This window comes from Erithacus rubecula (genome assembly GCF_903797595.1).
Source record: "Erithacus rubecula genome assembly, chromosome: 2".
Lineage (NCBI taxonomy): Eukaryota > Metazoa > Chordata > Aves > Passeriformes > Muscicapidae > Erithacus > Erithacus rubecula.
The window spans coordinates 104,820,441-104,835,231 of NC_136685.1; the positions used below are offsets into that span (position 1 = coordinate 104,820,441).

At 39.0% G+C, this 14,791-nt stretch overlaps 1 protein-coding gene across 4 annotated transcripts in view; it reads right to left on the reverse strand.

Annotated features, from left to right (window-relative positions):
- PLCB1 (phospholipase C beta 1) overlaps nucleotides 1–14,791 on the reverse strand; it is a 363,698-nt gene that overhangs the window by 90,642 nt on the left and 258,265 nt on the right. For all 4 annotated transcript variants that reach the window (XM_079298548.1, XM_079298545.1, XM_079298546.1 and 1 more), the window contains exons 10-12: nucleotides 13,035–13,181; nucleotides 6,514–6,671; nucleotides 3,213–3,295 (exon numbers count right to left, since the gene is read on the reverse strand). In XM_079298548.1, the coding sequence (XP_079154674.1) occupies nucleotides 3,213–3,295; nucleotides 6,514–6,671; nucleotides 13,035–13,181 (388 nt within the window). The remainder of the gene's footprint in view (nucleotides 1–3,212; nucleotides 3,296–6,513; nucleotides 6,672–13,034; nucleotides 13,182–14,791) is intronic.

Below are 14,791 nucleotides of genomic sequence, written 5' to 3' on the forward strand. Positions count from 1 at the left end.
ATCATTATTGCATTGCCTGCACTTTGTTTTACTGTGTTTGTATCATGCCTATTATGAAGGTCAACCACAGAGGCTCCTTGGCACAACTACTGCTCCTAACATTACATTTTTATCACTTCTGCAGAGAAACTTCCTCTGCATAAGACAAAGGCACAGATGCTTCCCAGAAGAGTCTAAAATAATTCAAAGTGTGGGATGAAAAAGTGATAAAAATCCTGCTAATATTTGAAGCAACAATTCCAGCCAGAAACCAGCAGTATGAATAAGTGTAATTAAATTTAATCTTGGAAGCAATCTTATATGGATACTGCTCAAGGACCACTTAACCTTTTTGCTATGTCATCAGTGCATTTCTAATTATAGAGTGTCTGCTCTCAGATTTGCAGATTGCTTATCAGTTTGCAAGCCCCATTTCAAACGTCAAGGTCTTCTTGAGGTCTTTTCAACATTTTCAGGGAATTTCTCTGCTTTTTTTACAGAACCACAGCTTGGTGTAGTGGTCTTTTTTCAATGGGCATATTTGGACTTCACTAGAAATGATGGCATACATAATGTTTTATGTCATCTAAAAGTTACATGCTTGCCTCTTTTTCTTAACTTTTTATTGCATATAAAGAGGGAAGAAAAAATACACTAATAATGAAGTTATAGTAAAGAAAATAAAAATCCTTCATGTGCTATGAAAATACTGGAGAGGAGCCCTTCTAGGAAACACATCAAAGGAAAGTAAATGAGATGATTTACAAAATGTGCTAAAAAGTGGTTTTTCCCATAGGTTGACAAGAAGTGTCAAAAATACTCCCATGAACATAAACCAGAAGGAAGAAAAACTGCATTTTAAGTCCAGTGGTGATTAACACTGTCATATTTATGGTGGTGATGTGAAACTTATTTACCTCTGATAATTGCAGTCTGTTTAAAAGCCATGAACACAGGCTAAAACCATATTTTTGTTTAAGCCAATGCCAAAATTTCTAGGGGACCAGAATTTCACAAATGACTCTCACAACTTTAAAAGCAAAAAAATTACTTGTTTCCCTAAAAGTAGGAACTGATGAAACAGGATTTGCTTGACAGCAATTCTAAAAAACATTGGCACTTTTTGGAAACATTTAGGGCAAAGTCCAGCTTTAAGATCTGGAGAAAAACAACATTCCAAAGAAATGAAAAGACAAAAGGAGCATTCCATGAAATTAGGTGAACTTTTCTGTGATTGCCATGACTAATTGCAGATTTCTCCAGCCACTAGTGAAAGAATTAAGAGGTAATTGTAGAAGTTAGTAACATAACTAGAAATTCTTTTCAGCCAAAGAAAAATCAGAAAACACACACACTGAATTTAATAATTTACTAGAGCAGAAAATAATCACTAGCAGGAAAGCTTCAGAAAGAGAAAACATTTGGTCATGGCTTTGCAAACTTGCTTAGCTAAAACCCTGTGTCTTAGCAATGTATGGAAAAGGATATCAGGGAATAGACATAAGGCTAATTCCTTATTCCATGGCTGGAGGTTTCTGGGGAGAAAGGGGCATGGGGCAAACTGTAAATAAGAGTAATGCAGCAGGAACTCTGGTCCCTTTCTTTCACATTCCTGCAGTGCCACGTCACCTTTAATTCTGACACCGTTTCATCTTAGAATTTTAAAGCCTCTTTTGTATATAAATTACATCTGACAGGAGTTTATTTCATAAATCTTTTTACTTCTTTACCTTCCTAAAATAGAAGAGATCACCCTGGAACTGAAGATTTAAGTTGTGGTGACTTTAAAGGAAGAAAAATGTAACCCTTGTGGTTAAAATAATTTAGCTGTTATTTTTTCTTTGCCTTATAGTACAAGAATGAATGTATGCTATAATAAATCCAGAAGAATGAGTATAAAATACAATATATTGAAAAGTGATGGTTGAGATCTTTCCTGAAGGCCAGAGGTTGCATTTGAACACTGTGAGTTCAAACCTACAGGAGTAGGTGAGTACAAGTCCAAAGGGACACAATGTACACTGAAAAGAAATGAAGGGGCCATTAGAAAAGGAAATTAAACACTGTGTGGTCTTTGAGAGGAAGACAGGAATTACTAAGCAGGACTTAAGAGGCAGTTATATTTGAATTATAACCATGTGGCAGAGCAAACACATATTTGCCCACAAGAGGTAAATTTATACTCTGAGGTATACAGGCAGTGGAGATCAGTGCTCACATTTTAAATTCTTCTATCTACATAATTTTTGATCAGTATTGCTGATTCTTAAATCAATCTTTAAGAACATCTGTTCTTAAAAAAATTCTTACATAGCTTCTTCTACCAATTCCTTCCCTTATGGCAAGAATGTTCTCACTAAAAAATGGAAAAGCAACTAGCCCTCACATTTTCCTCTTTCAGAAACAAAAGTGCCAACATCATTTCTGATTTGTATTAAAACATTCATAGCTGCCCCCAATACTATTTTTATTTTACATAGAAAAAAACCCCAAAACAACAAAAACAAAACAAAACACAAAAATTAGTTTCTAAGTCCAAACTGCCTCCAGAAATGTTGGAAATATTTTCACAGCAAAAAAAAAACTCAGAAGGGGAAAAGGCAATTCAAATTAAGGCACATGTTATGTGTCAATGTCTTTGAACCGTGTGGTCTCTGCATTCAAAATCAAAGTTAATGTAAAAAAAATCAGAATTATAAAAATAAAATAGATCACTGGGACAAAGATAGACATGTTGTGATTTATTTTTCCTTTTCTTGCACAGAAAAATTGTCCTTTTCTTGTAACTAAAAAAAAGAAAATGAAATAAACTCAAGCAAACTGTTATTTTTTGGGGCAGAAATGAACAGTTCCTGGCCATCCACACCACCTATTTTACAGTCCCAGTAGTCCATGGTTCTGGCCTCTGCCTCTAACATGAGAGAAGAGACCAAATTCTGAATATGTTCATAGCACAAATAGAGTCACAAGCAGGTGAAATAGTGCCTGGTTTTCTTTGGAATATTGCTACATTCCAGCAGGACATACAGAGAGAGAAAAGTTAACAAAATCCCTCTCACAATCTAACTTCCTCTCTGATACAGAACGTTCTGATTCAGGAAGCTTTTCAAGAACAGGCCTAAATTAATTTTTGGGTAAGAGCTGTTGTTTGTGTCACAAGTGCACACACAATTCCATGCCTAGCCCTTATAAAAAATGAAACATCAGACAAGAAAAATGTGGTAATTACTTACGAATCCACATGATTTTCAAAGGAAAGGAGGATTGGAAAGGGCGATGTCTTAAATGCACATTCAGCAATAGCTTCTATTACTTCCTAAAGGATCAAAATAAACACAGTTACAAATTTAAGTCTAAAGAAGCAGAGTTTTAGCCTTTGAAGACAGAAAACACCTGACAAGCTCTGAAATCATTCCCTGAGATAGACCTTCTTTCCTAAACATCCCAAAAAGCTCTGGATGTGCTGTTGCCACAACCAGATTTTTCAATCTGAACTATAATCAAATCCCCAAAACAACTGATGAGTCTCAAGCATCACATTTCTCAAAAAATGACTTATGCCTGCCAAAACCAATAGTTTAAATGTAAAGCTTGGTTTTGGTGTGGAGTTGTTCCATGCCTGCAGCTGTGGCTTTCAGGTGCTATAATAAACATGCTCTGACAAAGGCAGAACTCCTAAACATCATCAGCACAAGCACGTATCCATAAAATCTTTAGTTACTCTGACTCACATTTAGTTATTTTTTTTTGTTTTGTTTTGGTTTTTTTTGTTTTTGTTTTTTTTTTTTTTTTTTGATGACAGAAATCCCTTTAAGGCAAAAGAAAGGAGAAAAGAAATATTTACTTAATTAGAACAGTTGGTTCTGTGGTAATTATTGGAGGCCTTAGAAAAGGAAACTTCTGTAAAGTTTCTTGTCAGCTCTAAAATGGAAACCCTAAATCCAGTAGAAAAGTCATTTGATAATGATGATTTTAGTGAGGTGCACAATAAATGCACTCATTGTTACAAATTATGAAACGTTTCCCTCTTGGAACAAATCTCTCTTCCAGAAGAACATATAAAACACTGAAGACTTTTCACATGCTGGCTAACTCTGGAGTTTCTAAGAACCCATAAGACTCTGTCATGGCAAATCATAAGGATGACTAAAACCTGAAAAATGTATTTATTTTAAACAGGCTTTCTCTGGGGATTCCTCTTGTTCATTTTCTGTACTTTTAGAGGCTCAACTGAGAAGCATAACAATAAGAAATCCACTTCCTAAAAGAAGAGCTGAGCTTCTGCTACATTCTTCTGGCTCACTTCTTTTCAACTACCCACCTGCTGCACGAGGGGATGGAATCCTGCATAACTGGGAAAAATAACCTGGCAGAGTAAAATTAAGATTGCACTGATGAGATGTGAGGATGAAAAGCTCAGACACTGGTTCAGGGAAGGCAGATGTTCCACAGTCAGAGAAATGACTGGCAGGTTCCATACTTGGCTCCAGGTGCAGAATGACTCACCTGAAGCAGCTCCCCAAGGTGTAAACATGGTTACACACACAGAGCTCCCTGGTTATGGCATGAACATCCATGGCTGCTCCCTAATGGATCCCACCCTGGCAGCAGCTCAGAGTCCTCAGATGAGAAAAAACTTATGGATTTCTGAGTTATGAAGCAAGGGAAAAGCCCAGGGACATAAGGATGGGGAGTGTACAGTGCTGCAGCCTCTGCACTTCAGGAACTCTGCCTGAGGCTGTGCAAGCCAGCAGACTGAGCAGAATCCTTGTGCTGTGGTCACTGGTAAATGATTCAGCATTCCAGACCTGGATTGATTCTCACACTTCTGACACATTATTTCACTGCCATTTTGCTCCTCCCCAGCCAAGCAGCACACTTTGAGTGTTGAAAAGAAATCGAGATGTTTTTCACATTTTTCTGTGCAGATTAAAAAAAACACCTGCCCTGAAATACTCCTGAGTAGGTTTTAATACCTTCCAACTTCTCTCCTTCAACATCACAATGCCAAGGATTGAACATCTAAATATCCAGGGATAATCCTTGTTCCTGCTAATGATCCTTTTAAAAATCAGATTAACTTTGTTTTAAATTCCTGCTCATGACCAAAGCAGTCGAGAGCCATCTTCCTTAATTAAAGGACTTCAGCAATCAAACCCCACGCCTATAAACAAAATTGCCTTCCCATAAACATAACTGAAAAGTTAATAGCAAACGTGCAAGAAGGTTGTTTTATGTATTTCTGTGATTAACTCAATCAGGGAAAAAATAGAGAAAGCAAACTGGGAAAAAGAAGAAGTGTTCTGGTACAAGTGAAACTTGGTGTTCTCTCTGTGGCAGAACTGTTTGCTTTTTTTCCCTAAAGAAAGGCAGTGGAAGACAAAAAAACCCACCCAACAACAGGGTTCAGGTATGGGTGAAAAGTCTCAAAGCTGTAGCTGGCACAGAAGCCACATGTAATCCCTGGAACATAACCAAAGTCAGTAATGAACATTTTCCCACATATTCTTGCACACAGCTAAGGCTAGAAATGTATTTCCACGGTGAGTTAGTGTCTCAGATGAAGAAGAATTATTTCTTCACACTCCAAAAATGATTTCCTGAGGTATCATTATAAGCTGTGCTGACTACCAATCCAAATACTACAGGAAAACACTTCTGTTTTGCTCTTCTAACACCTGGGATCAAAAACATCTCTAAGAACAAGAAAATAACAATTTAAGGTTATTGCTAAAAGTATGGTCTCTACCTCATACTGTAGAAAAGGAAAGGGAAGATAAAATTCAATAATAAAGATGACATGTTTACAGTTTGAATAGCACAAATATCCCTCCACAGTCTCCAAAGATACTAATTTTTCTTTTTCACCCTCCAGTGCTTTGGGTCTGATCTCATATATCAGAGATAACATTGTACACACACTTATTATGAAAATATAATGCCAAATGTCTGAGTCCTGTGCAAGGAGCCTGCCCATCTGGCCACGAGCAGCCTACTTTCTGCTACAGGAATTTAAAGGCTTGCAAATGGTTGAGATCTAGCTGCTACTTCCTGTCTCAGATCAGGACTTTTGTCTCCCACTCCCAGTGACCAGGCAGAGAGGAGAAAAGGAGTGAACTGATGTGCTGGTTATGCTGTCCAAATGCTGGAACCCCAGCAGTTGTTCCTCCCATTGCCTTCACACTCCCATTTGTCTCTGTGCAGAACCAGCTGTGGTGGCTGTGCCTGGTCCTTCAGTCCTGCCTGTGGCCTTGCCTGGCTCTCTCCCTGTGAGATTTGCTGCAGGGACGTGCACAGGAGCATAGACCTGGGCACAGAGCCCAGTCCCCAGATGGCACTGCTATCACACCACATAATCCCTGTTCCTCACACTGCCATGACCACCAGGAAACTCTCCCCATGCAAGGTCCAAACGCTGCAGCCCTTCTCTTCCAGCACTGCCATTTCCTCTCCCAGCACCTCCCAGCCTGGCAGAGACGCACGTGTGATGGTTTTGCAGCAGCAGAAGCCTCCCCAGCATCCCCAGCACTGCACCTTGAAGGAGATCTCAGTTGTCATGGTGAAGCCGTGCGTGATGACCGGCTCCTCCTCGGCCGTGCGTCCCTTCCAGCAGTCCAGCTCCACGCAGCGGCAGCCCGACAGCAGCACCTGCCGGTACATCTCCACCGAGGAGTTGCCAGCCAGCTGTCCAGCTGGGACACAACACAGGAAAGGAAAGTCATTCTGGGCCTCAGGAATACACACAACTGATGTAACAATAATCAGAGTTAACAGCAGCTTTTACCCTTGGCTGAGAGCAGTAACACTCCAAGGAATGCAAAAAGTGTAAGGAGGCAACGGAAATTACTTTGGCACAGTCAATGTCATGGTTTGGATCCTGCCCGCAGTCAAACAGAGAAATAACCCAGCTGAAGCCAGCTCAAAAGCTTCTGATGGGCAGCATCAAATACATGAAATAAAATAATGACAATAAAAAGCTTAGCTCTATGAGATTTTGTTCTCCCTTGATAAGCAATGTGAAATTCTGAGACAACTCAGGAGACCAAGACCATATTTTGTCACAACATGCAATGCAGTTTAGTACAAGATGGAATAAACCCCCTGCAGTCACTAATGGCACCATCATTAGGTCTCAAATCAATATCTAATATGCTAACCACTGCAATGAGTTGGTCAGTTAAATTTCCTGATGTGATACTGTATCATGTAGGGAGAAATTCAGTTAAACTGTCCTTTTTCAATAATGAGAAAATATAAATCTAAAAATTAAGAAGGAAAACTCATTTTTTTTCCAAACCTGGGAAGTATTAAAAAAAGAAACACAAAAAAATTCCCAACCCAACCCAACAAAGAAGTCCAGCTGGATTCAGAGAAGGATATCCAGCCAGGTTGACTTAATCTACTGCAACAGGTTTGATTCCAGTCGTTCAGATACAAATTTCTTGCAGCAGAGAGATAACAGTAATGGAAGAATGGCTTTGTGCTTCTTTTAGATGTGAAGAAAATGGATGCAGTGTTCTGCTTTCTAGCAGACTTGCTGAGAAGATCTACATGGATTTCTAGAAGGAAATCAATTTTTTTAAGGAGACAGTGAATTAATTTACAATGAAGATTCTTTGCTAACTGGGTAAATACAAATATTTCATCTAGACTGGCACATACTATAATCCAGATTAATTCTCATTTTATTGTCTCTCTGATTCTGTGTTTAGGTTTTATACTGGGAAATACACATTTTGGGATTTGCTTCACAAAACAGCATTGTCTGCTTTTGTTCTGTTTTTATCTTGTACTAAAAAATGCAACAGAACCCCTTTTTATTTGAAAATCCCTGTTTACTGTTTCTGTCTGATACATGAGGTGGAGCAATCATAAATACTCCACAAGGTATTAACATTAGTCCTGTTGAAATCCATAAGAATTCTCAGCTCCTGCTGGAACCAGTGAGAAATAGCTGTTAATAACAGAAGAAATTGGTCAGTGCTGGAAAGCTCTGAAAATCCAAATGGACTCAGCAAAATGACAACGTGTGTCTCTTTTTTAAAAATTTATCTTTCTCCTGTTTCACCTTTGATTATGGCAGATTATCTTTCCTCATACAAAAGCCTTTTTTGGTGCAATTCCAGTGCCTGGGTTAAGTAGTGGTTCTTTTTCTTTGCAGGATGCAAACAGGCACAAGCATGGATCAGGGAATAACAACTCATTTCCATGTACTTATCCCTAAGCATCTGCTTATGAAATCTTGGCTCTCATAGGGATCCACTGAACTCTGCTGCCTAAAAAACCCACTTTCACTTAGAAAACTGTTCTAATGTTGTCTTTCTTTTCCCTTGGAGCATTTTGAGTTTGGATTAACAAACCATTCTATGATTAACAAACTCTATTTCCCAAGAGACTCCTGGTGGTTATCATTGCTAAGTGGTTTGGGCTCCAAGATCCTTCACCTTCAGAAGTGCTTAAGTAAATCATGACATGCATCACTTGCTATATGACACTTCCCACACTACCTTATTAATAAGGCTCAGACGTTTTGGAAGGATTCCTGCAAAGGATAAGAGGATATTCAACCTCCAAACCACACAACCTTCAGAAAGACCCCCAGGCAGAGTGCAAAATGCTAGCACACATTTTAATAGTCCCAACAGCTTGTTTTTCTGAAATACAGAATATGAGGAATGTTTCCTCAAACGTGGGGGTTTTTCATACATTATTTAGAAATGTCTATTGTGTGAGTTCCTACTTGCATTTATTTTAAAACACCTCTTTTGCATTCTAAAATGTGATAATACAGACACTAAAGGGAACACTTTATTTTTTTATTAAAAATATGCACCAGTATATTTTTAATAGCCTGAGTACAGATCAATTTTTTTTTTTTAATACTGGAAATTGAAAGCATTATGTATTTCCTTTCACAATACAAGCAGTGTCTACAGTAATACCATACATAACATTTGCATCCCATCACGCTATGTGGGCTAAAGGGAAATGGATTTTGACAAAAATTCACTTTTCTGAAAAATGTAATTGGCTAAATGATACCTGGCAGAATACTATGCAGAATGAGCTGGTGCTGATTGATCTAAGCTGAGGATATGACCCATGTCCCCATACAGAGCAATTCCACACTTTATAACTTTAAGGTGCTAATTTCTCAGGAAGTGCATCCTTGTTGGGTTCATCCAGCCCTTTTTCCAAGTGGAAGTCAGTTGCAATACATGGAGCTAAAATGTGGTTGCTATCTATTTAAGATCTCTTTCCTCCCCAAACTGGGGGAATTTGGATCCAGCTATTTGGAATCCCAACTCCTTCTCTGAGCATGAGGTGCCTGTATCCCCCCTTTGCTGTGCACAAACACCAGTTGCTAGATCTTCTTTCCCCAGGCAAGTCCTGGGGAAGCAACAAATGCCCTGGATCACAAATTGGGATTTGCAAGGTGCAAACTCAGAGCCCCACACTTCTGGGAGCTTGACTCCTCACTCCAGCAGCCTCACAAAATGCTGGCAGCTCAGGATTTTTTAGACACAGCACATTTATCTGAACTTATCTTCCTCCTGAGCTATTTCACCAAGCACAGGACAAGCAGATCAGACCCCACACTGTGCCATATTCTACTCCTGCCTGTATGTCAGTCAGAATCAGGCTCTCAGCCTTGCCTGTTGTTTTTAACACTTCACACTGGACCAAAGCAGGATGTGTGATCATCAGCAGGAAGGTGTCACCCAGCTTTCCATCCCTTCCATATGGTGCTGTCAGCTTAGAAACTGTCCCGGAGACTTTGAAGGTGAAGAAGGTTTCAAGGAAGTGCTGAATGCAGATAATAAGCAGCAACAGTGAGGATGAAGAATCACTGAGAACAGAAAAGCTGGAGGATGGCAGATGAGAGGTCACAGGCAGCAACAGAGAACTGTCCCTCATGAGAGATTTTTCTAGAAACAACTGAAATACCAGATTGTAAGGAGGGAAGCAGATGCTGAGGGTGAATAGGATAGTTCCACATTGGCTACATGTGTTCAGCTGATATCTCAGCAACCTATTGCTGAGATTATTGTTCCTTTTAGCCAAGACATATGTTAAAGGAGTGTCATTTTAGTATTTGCATTTCCCATAAACAACAGCAAATAGCCCAGCCCTCAAAACATGCAAGGCTGAGTATGATATATCAGCATTTGTCTCTGACTATGGGTGCTGCTGAAAGCAATGTTGCAAGGTCACTCCCCACTGTGCCCAAGAAGAAACCTGAGGTGAGACTTCAGGAAAAAGCAGGGTTGCACTTTAAGGGTTCAAAGGAATAAAGAAATAAATATGATACCAGTGAGAAAAAGAGATGAGACAGTAAAAAAAAGTTTCTCAAAGATGACATTTCTTTAAGTTAGCCTAGGTTCACTGCAAATCACTTCTTTCTTCATGGATTTTTACCTTTGTTCTTAAAAATTATATTTTCCTAAGAAAAAAGAAAGCAGTAACACTTCTAAATAAATAATCAGGACTTGATGTACTGCCAAGGGTTTCTACTAAAGGCTAGGAAAATGATCAGCATAATTAAAAATAAATTCAGAGTGTGCACATGGTGCTTTTTATGTTATACTGTTGTTTCTTTGTGCATGCTTTTTCTGGGTTAAAAAAACGAACAAAGGGAGAGATAATTGGTATGGCATTAAGCTCAGTAATCATAAAGTAATGCCAGACTGAATGGTTTTCTTATTGTCCTGATAATTATCACATGACTAGTTGCTGTTTCATGGCCTCAATTAGGGCAAAGGTGCTTCCAAGGCTTCCCTTCCAAAGCCATGAGCCCTTGAGCAGATCCTTCAAACTCTTTTGGGAAAAGAGGAACAGCCTGCCACCATTAATTTTACTTCCTTGTTGGAAGCAAGCAAATGGGAATGTGATTGCTATATCTGATGTAGGCACAGAGCAAAATCCAGGGCTGTCAGTTTTTGTAATGCACAGATAAAAATCAAATCATTAATCCCACTGTCGGCCAGCTGCCACATATTCACTGAACATAATGAACCCACCAAAAGGGAAGGGCTTGAGGTTTGTGCCTGTAAATGTGAAAACATGCACTCTGAAAAGGAATTTGAAAGAGTTTCAAACTTATCTTGCACTATCCCCGGAGTTTATCCTGATTTACACCCCCTAGTTTACTAAGCTAGGAATATTTTGTCAAATTAAGATTGAAGATCATGTTTCCAAATATAGCCTCTGAAGTTACTTGGAAATGCAGGCACAGAAACATGTAGATGCAGTCTGGGATGATCTGCAGACTTACATACACAAGTCAAAGCAAATTTAGCAAGTGTCAAGGTAAATAATTAAACATATGAGGTCACTTGTAGTGCAGTTAAAAATTAGAATAGGTTGGACTAATCATGAATTCCCATCCTTAATTCTTTGGGCTTTGGCTCTTGTACCTCTAAACCTTTGGAACACATCTCTGTCCTGACCAGCCCAGATAAAAATCTGTGGTGTGGATCTGGCTATAAATTCCTGCTGGTAGAGGGGAGAGCAGTCTTTTATCTCTTCAGATTGCATTGTTTTTAAACCTCCCCTGGGCCTGTGCTTCTCACTTTAGTAGTACAGCTTTACTGTTTTCTTCCAGAATATCTGTATAAAGCTGCAGCATTTGTTTTGTCACTGAGGATTAGTTGGTGCTTAAGCCAAAGTCCATAATGGAGGTAAGAGGTCTGCAAAACATCATAGTTAAAAATTGCTTTTGTGTTGGCCATGTCTTTGCTCCACCAAAGAACATAAATTTCTGCATATTGGAATCATAACTTAAAAGCGGCCACGCTGATTTTCCTTTCTTTTAATTCAGAGAAAGAAAATCGCTGTCAAAACAAATACTTATGTGACAAGTTCTAGCACAAAACACATTTTACAGCTGAGATATAAACCCTTGAAAAATGGTGTCTAATGGAAACAATGACAGTTCATACACTCCATGAAAGCTGGAGAAGGTGCTGGAGAAAGAGCTGTAACAAACATAAAGCAGATGAAAATAACTCCCGTGAGGTCTGTTTAAAGTGGGCATTACCACTGCCTGGAGTTGTTTACGTTTTGGCATACTGGCATTCTGAAGGCGTTGGTCAGTTAAGGTCAGTCTATTATTAGCATTAAAAAGCCTACTTTATGCATAAACCACATTTTTAGCACTCAGTGCAGCATCCTTTTTTAAAATTAAACATAATGCTAAGTCATTAGCAAACATGACGGGACAAAGCAAACATCAAATCAAACAGGAGAAAAGCCCTTGTGCACATCTGCTTGCCCCAAACATTTGTTCCAGCGTAAACCAAACTGAAATTGTAAATTTACAATTATTTTCTCACAAGTTAAGAGAACCTTGGACCAGCAAATGAATGCCAAAAGTTGAATTCCTAAACTGCCTTAGCTTTTCGTGTTGGCTTTGCTGTGCAAACAATACAGTTCAGACTGTAGCTCTAATTAACAGGAGCTTCTGGGTGCTCAGCCTTTGTAAAAACATGACAGCACCTAAAAATTTCAGCTCAGATGTTAGACATTGTCAGGGAGCAGATCTCCACTCCTTGCATTTATGGGCTGTCAGAAAGTTATGTGCCATGTTGGAACGTCCCTAATCTCTGAATCAAAGCAAATTTCATGGAGCACAACAAACTGCCAGATTTAATGTTTAGGGGCAAATTTATGAGCTGCAGAGATGTTTCCCATATTCTGCTTTGCACGCCTGTCTTGCTATCTTTAGTGTCATAAAAAGTACAATGTTCATTCTCATCCCTAAACACAGGCCTTAATCTGAAATCCTATTGGAGAGAAACTTTCCAGGGACTTCACAGGGTTTCTGACCAGGCCTTATCTGAACAATGCAACTGCTGCTCACCTGTTAATAAAAATATATTTGATGCACTTGTGTTGCAGCTGCAACAAAAATCAAGTGCCACCCTTGCTTCCCTGAAGATTGAACTCCATTGTCTGTTTAATGCTGATATCCTTAGTGTATTTTATGTAACCACTGAAAATACACTCAGAATTTCTGTAAGGGAAGAAATTAGATGTGTCCAGCACTGCTGTACCTGTGAGGTAGGTGTTGTGTGAGGAGTTGATGAAATAGTGTGACAGTGGTTGAGACATATCTTCATTTAGATCCAGTTTCTCAGGGGGAACGACGCCGTTCTCTTCTCCACTCAGATACCGCATAAATCCATCCACGGATATCTGTCCTGAGAGAAACACAGAGCCAGGGAAAGCACCAGTTAATTTCAACTACAGAGACTGTGACATGCAGATAAATTCAGTATACACTTACACACAGGCACAGGTGTGAAAGACCATATAACCAATCAGCCTGGCTTTCACCTACTTATCCAAATATTCTTTGTTCCTACTACCTCATTTTCAGCCATACAAGTTGCCAGTAACACACATTCCTTTTGCTGTAACAAAGATAAATCACTCCATAATCAGCATCTACAGAAAATCAAGTGCATGGGGGAATCAGAGTTACAGTGAAAAGAGATCGAAGCCTATCAAGGAAAGGGGTCATTGGGAGACAAAACAAAGCACACTTTCCAGAGGAAACCAAAAACCTGCATAGAGGCACAGACACAGGTAACTCTGACCTCTTTTGAGTTGGGTTCAGTGTGTGTATGAACTATCTTTCAAGGGGGAACTAAGCTTTGCTTTGTGATTTTTATATTTGTCTTCTAATTCATATCTCACTGGAGTGCCAGCATAAATGATCACTTCATATGCTGCTGTCAAATTAGAAAGCTGAGTCCTATCTTCAGCTTAAATCTCCCCATTCATCTCAGTGGAGCTGTTCTTACTGCAACAGGAGGACTTTTGCTGTCAAGCCTGCTGCATAAAATGGACTTTAGGGTGTCAATTTGCACATTTAGACTAAAAAGAAATCCACTAATCTATTATTGAAGATTACTGGTTAATTGAACAAATTTGAGACGTTTTTCTTTGCCTGGTATTTTTTGCTATTTTGTCTAAATTTCACCTGTTTACTCAACCACGTCTATAGTTATTTCAGTGCCTGCCTACAGTAAAACATATCTTCTGTATCTCTGAACTACAGAGATTATTGTGACTCCCAGCAATGAGAATTTCTTACCTCTTGTGCCCAACCCAAAATATTCTGCACAGTCTGTTTCTCATTTTCTTGTTGACAGCATTGAAAAATTGCAGACTTCGGTTATACTCCTAACTTTGCTACTCTCTCCTTTCCGGACCCTTTTTATACTAAAACATATAAACTTACACATATTTTTCTAGAATGTTAAAAAGCGGCAGACAACCCTATCATTTTTGTTGGGTCTTTTTTTTTTTTCTTCTTTAAAGCTTGTAACCACATGATGCAAGTATCATATGTAAAGCATTTACTTAAAATCTGTGCTTGGACCTGATTTGGCTCTTGCTCAGAGAGGAAAAGCTGTAACAGTCTGAAGTGCACATCTTCATTTTCATAACAACCCAAGACTGGTAGCATTAAATGAACTTATTCATAAGAGAAGAAATGCAGTGACAACACAGAGCAATGCAATTGCCATTCATTCTTATGAAAACAATTGTAAGATGGTTGGAAAGAAAACCAGCAAGTCCATCCACTATTTTTTATCTGAGTGCAATCCTGTCAGGATCCACAGCTGCTTTGTTATAGAGTAATAATCATCCACAGATAGAGGCCCATGTACTTTCCACAAGAAACAATTTAAGAAGGTGAAAATCAGGAAAAAAACCCTACCACTGAGGTTTTTCATGAAACTGAAGGTATAGGAACCAGCTTTCCACTGCCTGAATCTACTAGAGAATGCCAACAGTACCA